This window comes from Oncorhynchus nerka, linkage group LG5, assembly GCF_034236695.1.
Source record: "Oncorhynchus nerka isolate Pitt River linkage group LG5, Oner_Uvic_2.0, whole genome shotgun sequence".
In the NCBI taxonomy this organism is placed as follows: Eukaryota; Metazoa; Chordata; class Actinopteri; order Salmoniformes; family Salmonidae; genus Oncorhynchus; species Oncorhynchus nerka.
In genome coordinates, this window is record NC_088400.1 from 55,043,330 (window position 1) to 55,065,263 (window position 21,934).

At 48.4% G+C, this 21,934-nt stretch overlaps 1 protein-coding gene across 1 annotated transcript in view; it reads left to right on the top strand.

Annotated features, from left to right (window-relative positions):
* si:ch211-246m6.5 (von Willebrand factor D and EGF domain-containing protein) overlaps positions 1-21,934 on the top strand; it is a 48,628-nt gene that overhangs the window by 14,523 nt on the left and 12,171 nt on the right. The window contains exons 11-24 of the mRNA XM_029660244.2: positions 1,289-1,429; positions 2,470-2,672; positions 2,947-3,406; positions 3,513-3,791; positions 4,048-4,303; positions 5,357-5,493; positions 6,581-6,745; positions 7,519-7,623; positions 8,684-8,798; positions 10,376-10,641; positions 11,388-11,607; positions 13,934-14,071; positions 18,270-18,527; positions 20,351-20,530. Of these exons, the coding sequence (XP_029516104.2) occupies positions 1,289-1,429; positions 2,470-2,672; positions 2,947-3,406; positions 3,513-3,791; positions 4,048-4,303; positions 5,357-5,493; positions 6,581-6,745; positions 7,519-7,623; positions 8,684-8,798; positions 10,376-10,641; positions 11,388-11,607; positions 13,934-14,071; positions 18,270-18,527; positions 20,351-20,530 (2,923 nt within the window). The remainder of the gene's footprint in view (positions 1-1,288; positions 1,430-2,469; positions 2,673-2,946; positions 3,407-3,512; positions 3,792-4,047; positions 4,304-5,356; positions 5,494-6,580; positions 6,746-7,518; positions 7,624-8,683; positions 8,799-10,375; positions 10,642-11,387; positions 11,608-13,933; positions 14,072-18,269; positions 18,528-20,350; positions 20,531-21,934) is intronic.

Below are 21,934 nucleotides of genomic sequence, written 5' to 3' on the forward strand. Positions count from 1 at the left end.
GGCAACTGCTCAGCCTCCGACCGCAAGGCACTACAGCGGTTAGAGCGAATGGCCCAGTGCATCACTGGGGCCAAGCTTCCTGCCATCTAGGACATCTCTACTAGGTGGTGTCAGAGGAAGGCCCTAAAATGTGTCAAAGACTCCAGCCACTCTAGTTATGGACTGTTCTCTCTGCTACCACACATCAAGCAGTACTGGAGCGCCAAGTCTAGGTCCAAAAGGCTTCTTAACAGCTTCTACCCCCAAGCCATAAGACTCCTGAACATCTAGTCAAATGGCTACCCAGACTATTTGCATTGCCCCTCCCCCTCCCCCTCCCATCTCCACACCACTGCCAATCTCTGTTGTCATCTATGCGTAGTCACTTTAATTAACTCTACCTACTGTACATGTACATACTACCTCAACTAACCGGTGCCCCCGCACATTGACTCTGTACCGGCATCCCCCCTATATATATATAGTTATTTGTTACTGCTTTAATTACGTCTTACTTGTATCTTTTTTTTGTCCGTATTTTTTGAAACTGCACTGTTCGTTAGAGGCTCGTAAGTAAGCATTTCACTGTAAGGTCTACTTTGTATTCTGCGCATGTGACTAATAAAATTTGATTTGATTTGCTATGGAGCCACCCCAGATTTGGACCCCGGGAGGGTGTGGCAGCCAGTATAAAAAAAAAACATAAATGCGCTTTCATTCAATATCTCGATACCAATTGGAGAGTCTCATCTTTGATATGCAAATTGAACTGAGTTGATAACCCATAGCATTCCAGAGTTAGAGCTAAAAGTCTGATGGCGCCCATATCACCCATTTTGGTGGCTCAATCGCCAATTTGTCAGCCTCTGAGTACCACAGAAACACTTTGAATGACTAACAGACAAATGTTCATAGCAAGTGGCTATGAATAAAATTGATCAAAGTATCTCTTAAAACATGGAAAACATTCAAAACTTATATTTTGAAATATCACATTTTGATTGTAAATGTATGACTTTTTTTTATATATATGCTTATTTTGGGGAATTTAAACTGTTTACTTGTGTTTCATCGGTTAATAAAACAAAAAGCGATACTTGCTGACAGACAGTGTCTCTTTGCAATCATTACCAATTTGGGGTAAAAAAAAAAGACACCACAATTGGCGCTTTTAAGCTAAAAAATATGTTGCCGCTTTTATGGTTAAAGAAATGTATATATACAGTATATACAGCTTGTAAATACAGTAGAGAACTATAAGGATAACACAATACAGTCAATTACTTCTTTTATTTTGTGGTCCTTTAAGGTGGTCATGCTGGACATGTGTAATGGTCAGCTTCAGGAGACCAGGCCCCAGCTCTCTCTGAAGAACCTGGGAGGATATAACAGAGGCTCCAGTCAGTATCGGATCAAGATCCATGAATCTCACCAGGGGAAGAAAATTACAGTAGGTATTGGTTCATTTAACGGGATTACTTTTACCAAGTAGGTTTACCCATTAAATTGTTGGGAGAATATATTGCTTGTGCGACTTTCTTTTTCTTCCCTTTTCGTGGTATCCAATTGTTAGTATTTACTGTCTTGTCTCATCGCTACAACTCCCGTACGGGCTCGGGAGAGACGAAGGTCAAAAGCCATGCGTCCTCCGATACACAACCCAACCAAGCCGCACTGCTTCTTAACACAGCGCGCATCCAACCCGGAAGCCAGCCGCACCAATGTGTCAGAGGAAACACTGTGCACCTGGCGACCTTGGTTGGCGCGCACTGCGCCCGGCCCGCCACAGGAGTCGCTGGTGTGCGATGAGACAAGGATATCTCTACCGGCCAAAACCTCCCTAACCCGGACGACGCTAGGCCAATTCTGCGTCGCCCCACGGACCTCCCGGTCGCAGCCGGCTGCGACAGAGCCTGGGCGCGAACCCAGGGTCTCTGGTGGCACAGCTGGCGCTGCGATGCAGTGACCTAGACCATTGCGCCACCCAGGAGGCGACTTTCTATCTTTTTGTAAAAGAAATTCTCAAGCATTTTTGTTTATGCGTCAGCTCATGCTTTTTTACTAAAGTCATTAAAACCACTTTTATGGGCTGTTTCCTCCCTCACTGTCTAGACAGGTTTAGGGGATGTGTGAGTTTGTGAGCCCAATGAGCCCAATATTGAATGAAACGACTTTTACAAGTCATGGGAAAACACATTTCTGCTCGCGGCAATCTGCAACACTGTACGATTGATGTAATGTAATGTCCAACACTAGTTCACCAGATAGAAAGATTTGGAGTTTGATGTTGTTGTTTTGATGAGTCCCAGTATGTACTACACTGATCCACACAGGAAAACAATGAGTGAACTCTTTCTATAATATGCAGTTTGCATTAAGATCTGTTAGAATTGGCGTCTGGGTGTAATAAAAGTGAACTCTTACTTTTATAATATATAATAATATATGCCATTTAGCAGACGTTTTTATCCCTTCTTATTCCTTTTGTAGTTGATCTTTCCATCTGGGGCCTTTGTAAGGGCGGACATCAGTGATTGGGGGATGAGCCTGTCAATCAGAGCTCCCAGTGTGGACTACAGCAGTACCACAGGACTCTGTGGGACGTTCGACCGGAACGGTCACAACGACTTCCATGGACCTGATGGGACCACCTATGGGAGCACTGAACAAGAACGCTTTGTGGAGGAATGGAGGTAACTATTAATGATTCTATATAGATCTGAGAGTGGTCCCCTGAGCTAGTAACTGTTCAGTGTACAATCCCCCACCCCTTTCCTTTTTTGTCATTTAGTTTGTAAGTGAATTGTTGTTCCGTAATAACCTTGGGTTACCTTTTCTATTTTAGCTGGCATGAGAAAAGAAATCCTTTATCAAATCCTGTGTTATCCCCAAGGCTTACTCTAATTCAGAGTCTGATGAGATAGCTCGTTGTCTGATCCATATCCCTCTGTTTCTTCTTCGTGTCAGGCTAGCCGCGGGGGAGAGCTTATTTGACACCATGCCCCCTGTAATGGAGGTGGAGGAACTACGGCCTTTCTGTCGGTGTCAGGAGGGCTACAGCATGTCTCTGCATTTCACCACGGGCCACACTGGCGATAGCCACTACAACTTTAACCCCTCGTCACCCCAGCACCAGGCCCAGTGCCAGTCTCATGACAACGTGGATTACACCTCTGTCTTCCCCTGGGTGGACACTACCACTGAGTACATTAGTAGCTCTGAGCCAGAACAAAGTGACCACCAGGGAGTGTCCATCCTGAACGGCCCAGCTCTGCCTATGGAGATACACAAACAGCCGAGTTCCCAGATGGTGGACTATGGTGGGTTTGGGGACCACGGTGATAAGAGTGAGAGAGAGGTTGACAGGGAGCTCAGAAGAGACTTCCTGGTTGCCGTAGACGACAACAGGCCCAAGACAAAGAGACAGGTGCTCATCCTTTGAATTATTTTCTTCTATTTTGTCCTTGAGTTTATTTGAATGGCCCTTTGTTGTTGTTATTGTCATTATTGCTCTTATTACTCGTCATTATCAGGCGCTGTACGAGTTCCAGCCCATCTTCACCTCTCAGTCCCTGAGCCAAGCGGACCTGGAGAGCTTAGCCTATTTCTTCCCTGAGGACCACCACCTGTCTGCAGAGCGACCAGTGGCTCAGCCTGTGTGGCCCACCCCGAGTGGGCTTACCTCGGTCAAGGCCCTGGAGGTGTGCCAGCTAGCCCTGGGGAACTCCACGGTGGGAACAGTGTGTAGAGGGCTGCTAGGCCGGAGGCTGGATGAGGCAGTGGACCTGTGCATCCTGGATCTGCAGCTCAAGGTATTTCTGTTTGTGTCTGTGTCTGAAATGACCTTCTATTCCTTATATAGTTCACTACTTTTGACCAGAGCCCATAAGGGCGAGGAAATCTTGTGTCATTTTGGACACTACCGTTGTTGATTTTGTAACTTGTTAGTATAGGTCTTGTCTGCCCTTTTGTTAAGCCAATTGTACAGTATGCTCATGGATTTCAGTTTCCATATTGACTGCAATGTGAGTGCAGTTCAACTTGAACTTACTGATCTTGATGTTGTAGGATGACCTGGCCTGGGAGGAGGCTCTGGTGCACTACCTGGAGAACGAGTGTGAGAGGAGGCTATTGGAGAACCGGACCCAGAGGGTCCTGGAGCTGGGGGAGTCCAGGGCTGGGCTGGAGGGGGTTGAGGGGATCATTGGGACGGTACTCACCGCACTGCGCTGCCCCAACTTCTGCAACGGGAACGGCCAGTGCACTGAGTGGGGTTGTCAATGCTATCCTGGCCACAGCTTCTACGACTGCAGCCTGGCTATCAGTGAGTATTCACTTGCAAACTGCTCAGAGATTGGGCATAATTTGAATCAAAACATCTTATCTTAAAATTGGATTTCACCAGCTTATTGGTCATTTTGTTGTTAAGTCTGCAACATTAGACTACTGCAGTCTCAAGTTATTTTTAATATTGGATACAGTGAGTAATCCTAATCCACATCCACAAAGGTCCATATAATTATAATGCAAAAGACAAAACTGACCCGAGATCAGTACTCCTATTTTGGTATGCTTCGTGAACATAGATCCTGATTGAGAGATGGGAGATAGTAGGATGCTGTTTATCACCAGGTAGTGGACCTCTCTCTGTGTGTTGTGTGATTTATAGTAGCTGATCTGGGATCAGGGTCCTAGGGGAATATGGCAGGGCGCGCCAATAAATCCAGCTAATAGCTCAACTGATCACAGGCGAGCATCAAGTCTCCCCCTGGGCCAGAGCACAGGGGGAGGAGGGGACATTGAAGGGGAATTGTTTCCTCTTTTGTGTTGATTGTTTGTTGTCATTCTTATTCAAGCAAATGCCATCGACTTCAAGAGTTTAATATCACTTAGGACCTTGTTTTCTGTAGAAAGTAGAATCAAACTAGAATCAAAGGAGGCAGACATACTAGTACTGTACTTTATGCAGACAGAGTCAAAGGGACTCTTTGTTAAACTCATTCTGGCAGGTATTATAAAACAGCTTGCTGCTTCATGACAATGTACTTGAACACGACCTCCCAATTCTACGACTTTGTGTCTGGCTGGTGATGTTTTTATTGCGACGGTCTCTGCAAATGTACTAACTGTGTTGTAGTCATGGACAACGTGCCATTTTGTCACATCATACGTAATGTATACATGAGTGCCCTTGAATTGGTGAATCTTCCATTTTGGTTTGTTAGCGAGTGGGCTTGTAATTGCACTAGACTTGCATATTGAGTCTTTCTGTTTTGGCGCTTCCTCACTTACACATATTCCATTCCGTCTTTCCTCAACTCTGATGATCTATCTCTCTTCTCCTCTCCCCTCTCATCCCTTTCTCCTCTCTCCTCAGGTCAGCCCGTGGAGTTGACAGACCTGGAGAACAGTGGTCTGTGTGACATCAGAGCGTTCGACTGTCGCAGCGTCCGGGTCTTCGGCCTCGGCTTCATCGACTCTCCCAACCTGGGCTGCCACCTCACACGACTGATGGTGAGAGAAATACCTCAGACAATCGTCACGGTCATACAAGGACATACCTCCAAAGTGTTGCTGCATTCAACAGAGTGGGGAACACAGAAAAAGAAGACAGGATGCTGAAATCTCTCCAAATCAGTATTTTTTCATTGAAAGAGTTCAGCAAAACTATGGTGCTCTAGATTCCCTTTTTCTATCATAGGAGGGGGGCTCATTTCAGTAGGCCTCATAATCATCCCTCAGACAGACTGGTAAACTGCTAGTTTTACAACAGGACTCCAACGTCAGCTATGTGAATAGGCAGAAGGTGGTGGGAGAATGGGTCTGTCTAACCAACCCAGTATCACAGATTATTGTGAAATAGACATACATTGCTTATTGGACTGTATATTTTTGTGCGTGCAGTTTACGGTTTTGTATAGAGTGCATTTCAATCACAGATGAGGACAGTGGGTTACTTAAGACAGAAATGATAGGAGGGAGGTTGGTCAGGGAGGATGGGTTGGCATGTAACGTGAACGTCTTTCAACCCAAAGGTTGTGTGTTCAAATCTGATCACGGATAACTTTACCATTTTTGCTAATTAGCTACTTTGCAACTACTTACTACTTTCTAGCTACTTTTCAATTACTTAGCATGTTAGCTAACCCTTCCCCTAACCTGAACCCTTTATCCTAACTCCTAAATTGAACCTGTTAACTACTTAGCTAGCATGCTAACTAACCTAAACCCCTAAACCCCTAACCCCTAGCCTAGCTAACATTAGCCACCTAGCTAGACTACCTAACATTAGCCACAAAAAAATTGAATTTGTGTAATGTACACCAATGCGTTATGAAGAAAGAAAATCATGTAATACACACAAAATGCGTTGTGATGAAAATTGTGCAATACTCTTTTTTTTTCATGTGCCTGTCACGAATTTCGAATAAGTCATTTGTGTCTATTTCACAATTAAGCTGTGATATTGTGTAGGTCTTAACAAACTACTGCTCTGCAGGACTGGGGTTCAGCCATGATCAACGTTGTAATTACACATTAGACACACAATATTCACATGCTCTGATGGTGACCTATCGATCTATCGATCTATCTCCTCTAGTACCTGAATGGTGAGCGGGTTCCACGAGAGAAGCAGAGGACCAGAGCTACCTTCCTGAGCTCCAAGGCTTTAGACTGTTCTGTCCCCTCGCTGAACAGCATGATGACTCTCAACTCTGTCGACTTTATGGTGGATGACAAACCCTATGCTCGCTGGGAAGTCAAGGTAAAGTTATTTACAGTATTATATAGTTATATCAATCAAGTTCATTCGTTGCGTCGTTCATTTTACTAAAGCGCATGGAAAGTCACCTCGTTTCCTTGCAAGAAACTGTGATTATGGCTCACTTGTTTTTAAAGTCAACTTGAAGTCTTCTGCTTTGCCCTATTCCTGACCTTCTCCTTGCCTGCTCTATAGCCTATATATCATGTTCCAGCATGTCCCTGAGTGGTTTGGGATCGCTGTTTGTTTACTGCCGTATTAGAAGACATTAGCATAAATCTCAATGTAGGAGACAGAGCCGTGGGGCCTCTCTCCTCACCCCCAAGGTTAGCCCAAAGTCAGGTCTGTCTGCTGAAGTGGATTATGTGAGCCTGGGTAAGTGGGCTTAGAAGATGAGCCCAATATTACCTACCTTAGCCCTGGCTCTGCCATTAATCTACAAGGTTTAGGGGAGCTTGAGTCACCCATCCCATAGGAGTGTGAGGTACATTTGTATTGGATGCTGTGAAAATGTCTAAGTGTGCATAAGCATGAATTTCAAATCCTATATCAAATTGTTTTTATGTTGTTGTTTTTTGTTTTTTTTACAGTATGTGAGCTTCAACCTTCTGTAATCATCGTAAATAATTTACTTAGCTAAACCACCAAACCATTTGTCCATCCATACCAAGCTCAAGACACGGAAGCCCTCCTAATTGATATGAATGTCTGAAACTGGTTAGCACTAGAGTGTGTTGAGTATTGTTTGGTTACAGTGTTGTTCCTTCCTGTCTCAGGTGACCAATGACGGCTCTCAGTACAGTGAGCCTAAGTTGCTAACAATCTACGATGGTGTGTGCCAGGTGTGTGAACCAACCCACTCCGGACTCTGTAAGTTAAAGGTAACTACTATACACCACACAAACCCGCGCACACATGCATGCACGACCACACACACACACACATTCATATTTCCCCTAAAAGACGCAGTGTATCTCCTCAAGAACCATGCAGTATTAGGACAACTCTTCACCACTGAGAAAGGCGTAAGCTATTCGTATAACGAGAAGAAGTGAAAACCAGGCTGTCTCGTAATGTCTGCAGGGTAGCTGTTGTTGAACATGCTGTGCAATATGTTTAGTGAAGTGTTGTTGTACATCTTTACTCTTGGGTTTACTGTACAGTGGAAACCAGGCTCTGGAATACCGGTTGTCTCTAGGATGACTAAAACAGACACTCACAACATCACTTTCAGAGCTCCCTACGTCCAAGGATGTTTGTTCTACACCACAGATGTTATGAATGTCCTCCCCACACACCATACAGTACGCACACACACACACACACACACACACACCACGCACCCCCCACACACACACACACACAGACACACACACACATTGGAACGCAAGCACAAACACACACACACACACACACAGGGGACTACTGTAGCTGCTCCTGCCAATTATGTTTTAATCAAATTGAGTTACATTTTGGAAGATATGGATTTGTTAGTGTTTGTTTTCTGTTCATTTCCTGCTGTGATTTTCTTCTATGGTCTCCAGAGGGAGGCTCAGACATGTCCTAGTGCTAAACATTGAGAAGATCATATTGCATGACACTTTATCAAAAAATTGTTGCTTCATAAATTTGTACAAGTTCATCTCTCACACACTCTTCCTTGAACCTTTTTATTCCTATGTATCATCTCAGTAAATGTAGTAACAGTGAATGTCTTCCTTCCTTCCTTCCTTCCTTCCTTCCTTCCTTCCTTCCTTCCTTCCTTCCTTCCTTCCTTCCTTCCTTCCTTCCTTCCTTCCTTCCTTCCTTCCTGTCTTTCTGTCACCCTCTCTCTCTCTCTGTCTCTGTCTCTGTCTCTCTCTGTCTCTCTCTGTCTCTCTCTGTCTCTCTCTCTCTCTGTCTCTGTCTCTGTCTCTGTCTCTCTCTGTCTCTCTCTGTCAGGAGAGGACATGCAATATAGATGGAATGTGTTTTGCTAAAGGAGACTCCAATCCTGCCAGCCCCTGCCTCCTCTGTAATCCAAACACATCCAAATTCACATGGTCCGTAAATGAAGGTAAATCAAATCCGTCAAATGGAAATTACTGCTGAATATTGTGGAACAAAATATGCTTGAAAAGTCTCAAACTACACACTGATACAACAGACTGCAAACAGCTATGGTGACCGTGATCGGCATGTAAGGTTTGAAAAAGGATCAACATGTTGTCAATCGGAGAATATCAATTGCATATCCTTGATTCATTGCGTCCTCTCTCCTCCTTTTCAAAAACCATTCGATGAGAAGGTCAGATCTCCCTCCCCTTTGATCTCATCCAATGGGTTTTGAGAAGGAGGCGAGGAGAGAGGACGCGAAGGATCAAAGAAATGCAATTCAAATTCTCGGCAAAGACTAAAGTGGTAGGTGACCGTCTTGAGGAATGATAGAAGGAAACGATAGATAGCGGTGCTCTTGATCACGGTCATTCATTTTCACTTGGAGGGGGTCTGTCACACTGGTATAGAGAGGAGAGACAATCTCTCTCTTTCTCCATTTTCTCTCCTTTCTTCTCTCTCTCCCTTTTCTCTCCTTCCTTCCCTCTCTCTCACCCCCCCTCTTTCTACCCCTCCTCAGGTATATTTACAGTCTGCCTGCCGGCCTGCAACACACCCACCCGCCCAGGGCTACAGATGCTTCCTATATCTTTGCGCTGCATGGTTCACTTCATTAACACCGTCTAATAGGGATTAATAATAGACCGTCAGACAAGATTGATCATGATTGGCACAGGGTACATTTGATGGAGTGGAGAACTTTGGAGTTTTATGACTTTTATGACTCAGATGACATGATTCTCTTTTAGTTGAGTTAGAGGTCAGGAAGTTTCATTTATGGGCTTTGAACAGATTTCCCTTTGAAGGTTAAATTGTTGGATTTATACTTGCAAACACACCCATGCACAGGCACACACACACACACACACACACACACACATGAGAAAATAGTCTCTTAGTAGGCCTCGAACAGGCCCTGCCTTCCTCTCTTCTCGGGGGCTGTGTGTTTCTGAAGCAGCCTGTCCCTGTGTTACTGTCTATGTCATTAGGTCTCAGCTCTGAGGAAGATGTCTGGTCCCATTAGCTGTGTCATCAGTCTCTGTCCCAGTGTCAGATCAAAGGAGAGCAGGCCATCTGCAGGGGCTCTGTTTCTTTACCTGTCAGGACCTGTCTAAATGCACTCTGCAACAGAGGAGCCTGTCTTCACATGTCTCTGTGTCCCTGTAGAGAGACTGTACCCCTCCCTCTCACCCTTCACCCCCTCCCTCTTCCTCTCCTCTCCCTCCCGCCATCCCCAATCCTCTCTCTCTCCCTTCCTCCTTCCCTCCCTTCCTCCATCCCTCCATCCCACCCCGGACACTAACATGTTGTGACACCCCTTTGGGGCTTCACAGTGTCAGTGATGCTCTCTGTAGTAGACTACAGTACACCAGTTCCCCCTCAATTTCCCTGTGTGCTCGGAACTAACCTCTCAAACAGCTGGAGTACAATAATGAATACCGTCTGTCAACCACAGTGGATAAAAAGAGAATACTTTTGACTGTTTTATCTTTTGTCTGTACCTCTCTCTCTCTCTCTCTCTCTCTCCCCTACCCACAGTCAACCAGCCCCCCATCCTGCACCAGCCTCAGGGGGGCCTCAGCACCTTCGCGGGGGAGAACTTTGTGTTCCAGTTCACGGCGGCGGACCCCGAGGGCTCGGCGCTCCTCTTCCTCCTGGAGCAGGGCCCTCCCGACGCCAGCCTCTCCCCCGCCGGCCTCCTCATCTGGAAAGTCCATCCAGTGGAGACACAGGGGAAGTCTCGGCAGAGCTTCGAGTTCACGCTGTCCGACGAGTGCAATGCCCAGAGCAGCTACACCGTCGAGGTGAGAAAAGGGGGAGGGAGTGACTTGTAAACAGTTTATTCCTACCTCCCTCATTCCCTCCCTCCCTTGGTGGGTGGTGCACCACCGTTTAGCCCCCAAAGCCTGAAAACAGACCTCAGTCAACACATGCATTCATCACGGATGTGTTTCTCTCCACACCATAGCTCCTCCGTACGTGCTTATCCTCTGTTGACGTGACGTCCGTCTGCTTAGAGCTGGAGAGGACACTGGTTACCATGGGATGCGTGTGACAACAAGTTGAAAACCCAGGGTTTTGTCATTCCCAGGTTCATGCCCATAGTTGGTCATGTGGTTATAAAACCGTTTACCCCAGAGCTGTGAGACAGCTGCAGTATCTGCACCTTAGCCTGTGAGCCCAGGTCTGGCTTGGCACGGACAGCAATAAAGAAGTCATTGATATGATGCTGATAATCACCCTCAACTCCCATGGTATAAAACAGTAATACGAGGATCTCTTTCCGTGATCATAAGAGAGCTGGAAGCAGATGGTGGTTTCCTGTCTGAGGGTATTGTAGAGTCAGAGTGGGTATTCATCTCTTTATTAGCAGTGAGAAGACTTGAGGATCTAGGGAAAGTGAAAATAGCCATACGCTGTGATTAAGGAGACCATATGAAGCTATTCTGTTCCTATAACAGGCTGAGTATGATGCCATTTAATTGGCTATGTTGAAAGCTATGTAGGCAACAGCTGTTTGTCTGTCCTTCCGTCTGTCTCTTCTCTTCAGGTGGCTGTGAAACCTTGTGGGTGTTTGAACGGCGGGACGTGCGTGACCAACGTGGCCTTCCCGGCGGGCAGCGGAGAATACCTGTGTGCGTGTCCCCAGGGGATAGGAGGGGTCCTGTGTCAGGAGGACTTTGACGCGTGTCTTTCGGCTCCATGCGGTGCCGGGGGGTGTGTTGATACCGTTGATGGCTTCCTCTGTGAATGCCCTGCAGGCCTGAGAGGTAAAGGCTACAGGAACACACACGCAGGTGCACACACACAAAGGCAGAGAAACCCAGAACTGTGTATTGACACTGTCAGAGATCTGATATATTTTACCCCCTCCCCGTTCACCACTAGCAGCTGTGCTGTCGTGGGTTAACAAACAGCTGCAGGCTAGTTCCAAGCATCCTGATCACTCCCTCTAGGCTGTGTGTGTAACTAGTAAGTGTTGAAAGGTCAGGGGTGAGGTGAAGTGGGCGTCGGGAGTAGCTAAGAGCTGAAAACAGTGACGTGCGTTGAGGTCTGACGGCGTGCAGGCACTTTCTATTGAGGCCCCCCCCTGGTCCCTGTCACTCACTCACTCACTCACTCACTCACTCACTCATAAAGTGGATTATTGCTACGGTGTTTATCGGTATGACACGATCACAAAGATAACCATCAAACAACCACAACCATCCATCAAACAGCATCAGGTAGGCGGCTTAACCCTTGGACACACGCCCTCACAGGCCCTAATAGGTTGTGCCCCTCTCAACTACTGCCCTGCACAAACAGGCGACTTTCAGCACCACGGACAGCAACCCAAATGCCAGCGAAAAGGCCTACTTGTGACAGCGCCTGCAAACGCAACATGGTAGTCAGCACTACCGATTTGAGAGAGATATTCTGTCCTCACACAATAGACACGCAATGTAATAATAGTAGACGGCACTACTGTAAATAAACACTTGCACGCGTAAACAAAGTCCATCCGTCTGTACTTCTGGGTTAAGTCATCAGTGACTGAACTGTAACACTCGTCCCAGTTGGCCCTCGGTTTTAAAAGTCGGTCTGATGATGGCAATGGTCTTAAGACGTTGGTGGCACCCGTGGGGGAACTGGGTTTGTATCCCGTAGGTTAGACAAGCTCTTGTCTGTACATTGATATTGTCCATTATGTTATAGTAGATTAGCCCCCTCTCTACTCTGATCGACTGTTGAGTTTTCGCATACCTCCAGGCCCAGTTCACAGGTCATAGAAACGATCAAAGTCTTGTCGCTGCCCTTCCAGTGCTTTCGTTGTGATTCTGATACTGATAAAGCATATGCCAATATCCATCACTTTGTTCTGCAGAACACGGAAGAAGCAATTTTACATAGAAAATTCCATCATATGAGTAAAAAAACGAACAATTTGTCAGTCTCTACATGGGTTGCTAACTGTTTAATAGTTCCACATAGGGGCCCCTGGGCCTGTTTGATGAGCTGGCGCTCTCATCGTCGGCACGGAATGCCCACTCCCACCGAGGTAGCGTGACGTAGCATTGTTTAAGCAGGTCTTTCGAAATCTCTCGGTTCTCTTTCTGTGCACCCTGAACATCTCCGGTGTTCATTCATTGCCACATGTTTGAAGAACTACCTGGCTTTGGATATGAGACTTAGACTTCTCATGCTTGTTGAGTGCTATGTGCAAGTTGTTCAAGTCGCCGTAACCCGGCTCTCGTCTACACGCTGTCGCTGGTGAAGAAGCAGGCAGGGGAAGTAGTCGAGTCGGCTGTTAGCAGCGCAGCCACAGAGTCAGTCTTTCCGTTGATGCCACTCATATTGAAGTTATTGTGTTGTTTTCTGTGTTGGTCGTCGATCCCTTTTATCACCCGCTGTTTCGCTAGAAGATTCAACTTTGAAAACGGTTTCAGATGCAATATGTTAGCCATGCCGATCAGCTTACTTTATCTCGCTGTAAAACGAACGTAACTGGCAGATGACGTGTGACGTCCACAGCCGGGAGCTGGCTGTCCCCCTGCCTGTCCCATAACTCCCATAAGTGCCTTGCTTTGAGTTTGGAGTTTGGCCTACTTGTGTCTTTTGTAGCAGATCACCGCAAGTTCGGAAAGCGCGTGTTCAGAAATGGATTTTATCATGCAGAAGAAAAATGAATGACGACAAAAATTATTATTGATAAAAATGTATGTTTATTTATTTTTCATTGCAGTTCTTCTTTCATTCATTGTGCCTGCCCTGACCGCACGTCACCGGCTGAAAATACATGAACTCTCTGTTGTTGTATTGGGCTTCCTTGGCTCTATGTCTCTATGTCTGTGAGCTTGACTCAGACCTTGGCTTTTTGTGTCTTTTTGTCTGTGAGCTTGTCGTTCTGTCTTTGTGGTTATAAGGGCTACCTGTTGTAGTAATGGACCTTGTCGTTCTGTCTTTGTAGGTATAAGGGCTACCTGTTGTAGTAATGGACTTTGGCTGTCTGTCTTTGTGGGTATAAGGGCTACCTGTTGTAGTAATGGACTTTGGCTGTCTGGCTTTGTGTTGTCTGTTGTAATAATGTCTGTCCGTCTCTGGGACTCTGTGTAGGCGCTACCTGTCAGGAAGATGTGAATGAGTGTGAGAGGACCCCCTGCTTGCCTGGAGTCCAGTGCTTCAACAGCTTCGGCTCCTACAGGTGTGGAGGCTGTCCCCACGGCATGCTGAGAGATGGGACCACCTGCACAAGTAGGCATGGTCAATCAATCAAATGTATTTATCAACACTTTTTACATCAACAGGTAGGCATGGCCAATCAAATCACTAGTGCTACCACACTACTGTATCAGTTAGCCAATTCACTCCCATATAAACAGACTGTGGGCCTTGTTTGTCAATGTGGAAAAGGGATTGATTTGATATGAATATAAGACATGTTACAAAGACGTTCCAGAGGTACTTGCAACTTTCTCCCACCTGTAATATGGAAGTGGATGGAAACGTAAAGCTGCATGGACCGGTAACTGTGGGAAGACCAGACCGTCACTGTTATCTTTGACGTGACACACGGAAACAATACGACATTCCAGCTCAGCATTCCACAATTCCCATATCTGGATAACATTACTCACACAACAATAATGGGAATAATAATTGCCACCGCACTTTGAACCGCTCACATGATAACCAACAGGGATGCATGTCCAATGGAAACCAGAAACCCCCTCCATATATTATTTTTGGGTGTTTAGCTGAGTTAATTGGTGAAGCACTTCTTCCCTGAGGGAGAGCAGAGCAGAGTGTATCCTGACACCTGGCCCCGGGCTTAGAGTGCTGCCGCAGCACCTCAGGTGTGACAGCTAACTGACAAAGGCCATTAGAGGTGAAGTGTGGGAACCTGGAAGGGTGCAGAGGAGGGAGCAGAGAGTAGGGCTGGGAGGAAGGAGCATGGCAGAAGGCAGTGATGAGGTAAGGGGCCTGGCTAGCAGCAGGGAGATGGAAGAGGAGCATGACCTGGTGGAATGGAGAGTGATCTACCGCCTGGGCCACAGAGCTGAGACGAGGCAAGGTAATGTAAGGTGAGGTGAGGTGTGGGGCCTGGGTGAGCAGGGAGCACAGAGCTGAGGCGAGGCAAGGTAATGTAAGGTGAGGTGAGGTGTGGGGCCTGGGTGAGCAGGGAGTACAGAGCTGAGGCGAGGCAAGGTAATGTAAGGTGAGGTGTGGGGCCTGGGTGAGCAGGGAGTACAGAGCTGAGGCGAGGCGAGGCAAGGTAATGTAAGGTGAGATGAGGTGTGGGGCCTGGTTGAATACAGAGGGATCAACAGTACTGCCTGAGCCTAAAGCTGAGGTGAGGAGAATTGAGGGGGGAGAGCATGGAAGGATCATGGCCTAGTTGAATACAGAGTGATCTACCGCCTGGCCGCAGGGCGAGGGGAACAGGGTGAGGGGAACAGGGCGAGGGGAACAGGGCTAGGGGAACAGGGCGAGGGGAACAGGGCGAGGGGAACAGGGCGGGGGAACAGGGCGGGGGAACAGGGCGAGGGGAACAGGGCGAGGGAACAGGGCTAGGGGAACAGGGCTAGGGGGCAGGGCGAGGGGAGCAGGACTAGGGGAGCAGGGCTAGGGGAGCAGGGCTAGGGGAGCAGGGCGAGGGGAACAGGGGCGAGGGGAGCAGGGCTAAGGGCTAAGGGGAGCAGGGCTAAGGGGAACAGGCGGAGGGGAACAGGGCTAAGGGGAACAGGGCGAGGGGTTTCTGGGCTAAGGGGAACAGGGAAACAGGACGAGGGGTACAGGGCTAAGGGGAACAGGGCGAGGGAGCAGGGCTAAGGGGAGCAGGGCTAAGGGGAACAGGGCGAGGGGAACGGGGCTAAGGGGAACAGGGCAAGGGGTTTCTGGGCTAAGGGGAACAGGGGAACAGGACGAGGGGTACAGGGCTAAGGGGAACAGGGCTAAGGGGAACAGGGCGATGGGAGCAGGGCTAGGGGAGCAGGGCGAGGGGAGCAGGGCTAGGGGAGCAGGGCTAGGGGAGCAGGGTGAGGGGAGCAGGGCTAGGGGAGCAGGGCGAGGGGAACAGGGCTAAGGGGAGCAGGGGCAGGGGAGCAGGGCTAAGGGGAGCAGGGCTAAGGGGAACAGGGCGAGGGGAACAGGGCTAAGGGGAACAGGGCGAGGGGTTTCTGGGCTAAGGGGAACAGGGGAACAGGACGAGGGGTACAGGGCTAAGGGGAACAGGGCTAAGGGGAACAGGGCTAAGGGGAACAGGGCGATGGGAGCAGGGCTAGGGGAGCAGGGCGAGGGGAGCAGGGCTAAGGGGAACAGGGCTAGGGGAACAGGGCGAGGGGAGCAGGGCTAAGGGGAGCAGGGCGAGGGGAGCAGGGCGAGGGGAACAGGGCGAGGGGAACAGGGCGAGGGGAACAGGGCGAGGGGAACAGGGCTAGGTGCGGTGAGGGGGGAGAGCATGGAAGGAGCATGGAGAGTGATCTACCGCCTGGGCCACAGAGCTGAGACGAGGCAAGGTAATGTAAGGTGAGATGAGGTGTGGGGCCTGGGTGAGCAGGGAGCACAGAGCTGAGGCGAGACAAGGTCATGTAAGGTGAGATGAGGTGTGGGGCCTGGTTGAATACAGAGTGATCTACCGCCTGGCCGCAGGGCGAGGGGAACAGGGCTAGGGGAACAGGGCTAGGGGAACAGGGCTAGGGGAACAGAGCTAGGGGAACAGGGCTAGGGGAACAGGGCTAGGGGAACAGGGCTAGGGGAGCAGGGCTAGGGGAACAGGGCTAGGGGAGCAGGGCTAGGGGAACAGGGCTAGGGGAGCAGGGCGAGTGGAACAGGGCGAGTGGAACAGAGCTAGGGGAACAGGGCTAGGGGAGCAGGGCTAGGGGAACAGGGCTAGGGGAGCAGGGCGAGGGGAACAGTGCTAGGGGGAGCAGGGCGAGGGGAACAGGGCGAGGGGTTTCTGGGCTAAGGGGAACAGGGGAACAGGACAAGGGGTACAGGGCTAAGGGGAACAGGGCTAAGGGGAACAGGGCTAAGGGGAACAGGGCGAGGGGAACAGGGCGAGGGGAGCAGGGCTAGGGGAGCAGGGCGAGGGGAGCAGGGCGAGGGGAACAGGGCTAGGGGAACAGTGCGAGGGGAACAGGGCTAAGGGGAACAGGGCTAGGGGAACAGGGCTAGGGGAGCAGGGCGAGGGGAACAGGGCTAAGGGGAACAGGGCTAAGGGGACCAGGGCTAAGGGAACAGGGCTAGGGGAACAGGGCGAGGGGAACAGGCTAAGGGGAACAGGGCTAGGGGAACAGGGCTAGGGGAGCAGGGCGAGGGGAACAGGGCTAAGGGGGCAGGGGCGAGGGGAGCAGGGCTAAGGGGAGCAGGGCTAAGGGGAACAGGGCGAGGGAACAGGGCTAAGGGGAACAGGGCGAGGGGTTTCTGGGCTAAGGGGAACAGGGAACAGGACGAGGGGTACAGGGCTAAGGGGAACAGGGCTAAGGGGAGCAGGGGCGAGGGGAGCAGGGCTAAGGGGAGCAGGGCTAAGGGGAACAGGGCGAGGGGAACAGGGCTAAGGGGAACAGGGCGAGGGGTTTCTGGGCTAAGGGGAACAGGGGAACAGGACGAGGGGTACAGGGCTAAGGGGAACAGGGCTAAGGGGAACAGGGCGAGGGGAGCAGGGCTAAGGGGAGCAGGGCTAAAGGGAACGGGGCGAGGGGAACCGGGCTAAGGGGAACAGGGCAATGGGTTTCTGGGCTAAGCGGAACAGGGCGAGGGGTACAGGGCTAAGGAGAACAGGGGTAGGTGGAGCAGGGGCGAAGCTGGGGAACACACACACACACATACACACACATACACTTAGTTACCATTTTGCTACCGAAAAGCCATGCCATGTTTCCACCAACATCCCTCTTTTATTTCCCAAGCATCTTAGTCTTTCTCTCTCCTTGATCCTTTTTCTGCCTCTGAGCGATGAGTTTCGACTGAGTGGTCCTCTGCTTTGTTTATTACAGTGCCATGCTGCCTCGACAGGAGTTACACTGCCAGGTTTATTTCACTTGCCATCGCTCCACTCTGCCATCATCAATCACACAGTCTCTCTCTCTCTCTCTCCTCCTGCTCTGCTTTTCTTTCTTTTTTAAAAACATCTTTTTTTACACAAATCTGCTGCTCGCAGATCTATTGTGGAGCTGTGATTTCTAGCGGTGTAGGTGTGAGATGAAAAGTGTTGTAAAAAAAAAGAGCTGATAAACTGTGGACCAACATTCTTGAATAGAGTGTGAGAAGTTTCTATGAAATGTTTTTAATAAAAACAGTATTGGTTGTGTGACAGCATAAGACAAACATTTGGCTCTGAACATGAAGTGTCCTCTATCTATCTCTCTCCCAGCATCATAAAAGCGCTGAGGTGTTACGAAGTCCACCTCTTACTCTCTCCATGTGTCCACATCTGTCTCTAACACAACAGCAGCTGTACGGTCAATCCCCATTGTCCCCAGCATTGGACCCACCACTGTCCCTACCACCACCACCACCTCTAAGTCCTCACCCAACAACAGACCAGACCAACACAATCCACCCAGGATGGACACTGGCCGACCTGGAATCCCACCGACCAATCAGCCTGGACTCCCACAAACCAACATGCCTGGAGTTCCAGAGGCCAACAGGGCACCTGTCAAGGCCCCAGCTCTACATACACCGTCGAAGAATGGACAAAAAACTGGCAAGTACCCTGAGTACACCAAACATTAGGAACACCTTCCTAATATTGAGTTGCATACCCCCCCTCCCCTTTTGCCCGCAGAACAGTCTCAATTCGTCGGGACATGGACTCTACAAGGTGCCGAAAGCGTTCCACAGGGATGCTGGCCAATGTCGACTCCAATTCTTCCGACATTTGTCAAGTTTTCTGGACGTTTTTTTTGGGGGTGGTGGACCATTCTTGACACGCACAGGGAAACTGTTGAGCGTGAACAATCCAGCAGCATTGCAGTTCTTGACACAAACCGGTGTACCATACCCCCGTATTTCCCAAAAGCCCCTGGCTGATACTCTTCAGATCGCCTACAAAAGGCTGTTTAACACCTGGGCTCCTATAATAGTTCATCAGGGGTGTCACATTGCTCCGCGACTGAGTACCTCGTTGGCATTGGCAGCTATAGCCAGCCCAGTTAGCGGCCTTGCAAAATTGCCTGTCATCATCATCACACTAAAGGGCTGGAGATGGGATTGAAAGGCACACAGCGAAATATGCCATCTCCCGTCGACCCCGTCGTTCCGATAAAACCACCCGTTGTCTGAGTGGATTCTGCTGCCCTAGTCAAAAAATGAGACACAATTCACAGGCGATAAGCCTTAATATGTGGAGTCATAACGCTGATAAATCACTTCCTAATAAAAGACAGATGGTCCATTCTTTTTCCTATTTTGTCACCGTGAAGATGGAATGCTTTATTAGACTGAGAGGGAGACGAAACGCTGTGCGGCACACGCAAATGGGAAAAAGAGAAGGGTTGCCAGTGTCACGTTTCAAAGCTTCTAACCGCACTGCAATGACAGTCATTCGGTCTCAGTCTGCTCTCTTCCATAGATCCGTCACAGAATAGAGATATGCTGAGAAACGTGCAATACCAACGTAACACAGCAGAGTCGAGCCATAATACACTTTTGATGATGTGGTGGTTTGATGTGGTGCCTGTGCATGGTGCGAAACAAAGGACAAGGACGAAGTTATGGGTCAAACTTGACAGAATCCATCTAAAAGTGCCAATGATACCAGCAGTTTCAGTTCTGAAGTACATAGCTTCGTTTAAGACGAATAGGGCGATTGGCATTTTCATCACTCTTCTTTGTGGGTGGGGGTGAGAGGGGCGCCCAGGAGGGGAGTGAAGGCCTCTGGGTAGAGGGAAGATGATGCAGTTGGATTGGGGGTGAGGGCAGGTCTGGAGGTGAAGACAGGGGACACAGTCGGGGTCTCACACACACACATCTCTCTCTCGCTCGCTCCAAGGGGTTTCTGACCTTGATCGTGTATCAATCAATTACTCCGAGACTTTCATCCCGAAGCACCGTAATGAGCCTCCTGCCATCAAAACACAAAGTGCCAACTAAGAGTTTCTCCACAGTCCTAATTTCAGTTATAAAGTACCTTTATATAATTGGTCTTCCCAGACTTTGCATTTTAATCAAAGACATTTGAGCAATTAGCAACTGTAGCAGCTTTGGATTTAACTGCGAGTTCTGCCACATAAAATCTGTCAGGCGGTGTTGAATATATCACCCCGGTAGGCAACTGTATGTCAGTGGTATTTGTGAGCTGTTTACATCTATGGGGCTGCACTGATTTGAATTATGACTAATCACGAAATGTGCAAACGAAGACAGCATGGTGTGGCCGATGCAGAGGCATTGACAGCTGATTACAGCATCCCACTGAGCATAAACAAATGGTGAACATCGCTGTTCATGTGAAGGCGAGGGGGAAGGGAATTAATTGGATAAATATGTACGTGTCCTGGGGATGATGACAGTGATTATGTGTTCCAGGCTTAGGGCTATCATCCCATGCAGGGAACAACAACAATGTGACAGGTACGTGTGCCAGCCGACCGTGCTTCCTGGGGGTCCAGTGCATCGACCGACGTCCACCCTACACGGGCTATGTCTGCGGGCGCTGCCCACCGCCCCTCAATGGCAACGGACGCACCTGCACCAAAACCGCTCGAGGTAAGACTTCGTCTTGAAGTGTTACACCACCTCCCTGGCCGTAGTTACTAGCCTGGTCCCAGATCTGTTGGTGCTGTATAGCCAACACCTGTTGTTGCCTATGCCAAGGACCATAGGAATCGGCAAGACAAAAACAGATCGGGCATCAGGCTATCTAAATACGTTAGTACTTTCAAAAATATGTAAATAAAAAGTACATGCACCACCACGCATTGGCTTTTAGTATTTATTCTACTCTCACTGTTGGAAAACTATTTGAAAACAATCTGATGTAGTGTGAATGGTCCTCAAGTGCCTCTGTGCCGTTACCATCCCTAGTAAACCTGGTCTCAGGGCAATTTGTAAGATTTGGTATGGAAACATGTTTCCTCCCTTTAGTGTTGTATATTTAATTATATTAGGTTACATTATGAAGAGAATAGTGGTTGTACAATATCGTACGATTTAGGGGACGTATAGCGTCAAACATCTTACCCGGTCGTACAAAAGCATACGAATTGGATGAGTTATCATACATCGTATAGTATTATACGTCTTTTTCTGAGACCAGGTTGCCTGTTGCATCCTAACAACCAAGGAGAATGACTTAATTTGTTTTAACCCATCCCGCCCTTCAGAGGACACAAAAATATATTTGTATTTTTACAGCTTTTTTGTGGTAGCCATTTTACGTATCACACTTTACATATACATATTTACGTTGTTGGTTAGGAGAACAAACGACAAGGGTTAGGGTCATTTATGTAAAATGTGAACAAAAACAGGTTAGGAGAACTAAGATTAGGAAAAAGTTAGGGGAAGGTTTAGCTAAAATGCTACAGTTGTCCCCGACATGACTAAAGCACGCAACCTTTGAATTGCTAGATGGTCGCGGAATATGCCCACCCATCCTTCCCCACCAACATCCCTACACCAACATCCCTACTTTAGTTTCTGTCTAAGGTAACTAGACCAGGGATTTTCTTGAGCGGATGGTCGGGGGGGCCAGAACGTACGCTGCAAATTGACCACAAGAAGTCCAAACAGATATTTAATTTCAAGCCTTGCTTATATTTGTTTACGATGCGTGGGAATACTTGGGAACATGTTTCTTCAATTAAAATTACTTGGAGCTGTTTTTACAATCTATTATGTCCAGCAATAAAAATATTGAATTTTTTTTTTCTCAAAAAACTTCGGAGGCCAAATAAATAAAAAAACACTGGCCAAACTCGGGTCGCCAGTTGAGGAACGCTGAACTAGACCATTAGAACATATCATACGTCTTGGAGGTCCATAAAAAGAGGTCTATAAAAATACATATAGCATGCTCCATATGGCTCTGAGGCCAAGCTGCCCTATTAATGAGCTCAATATGCTAATCATCATCACTTTGTTTTGTAGATCAGTGAAATGCGGAAAGCT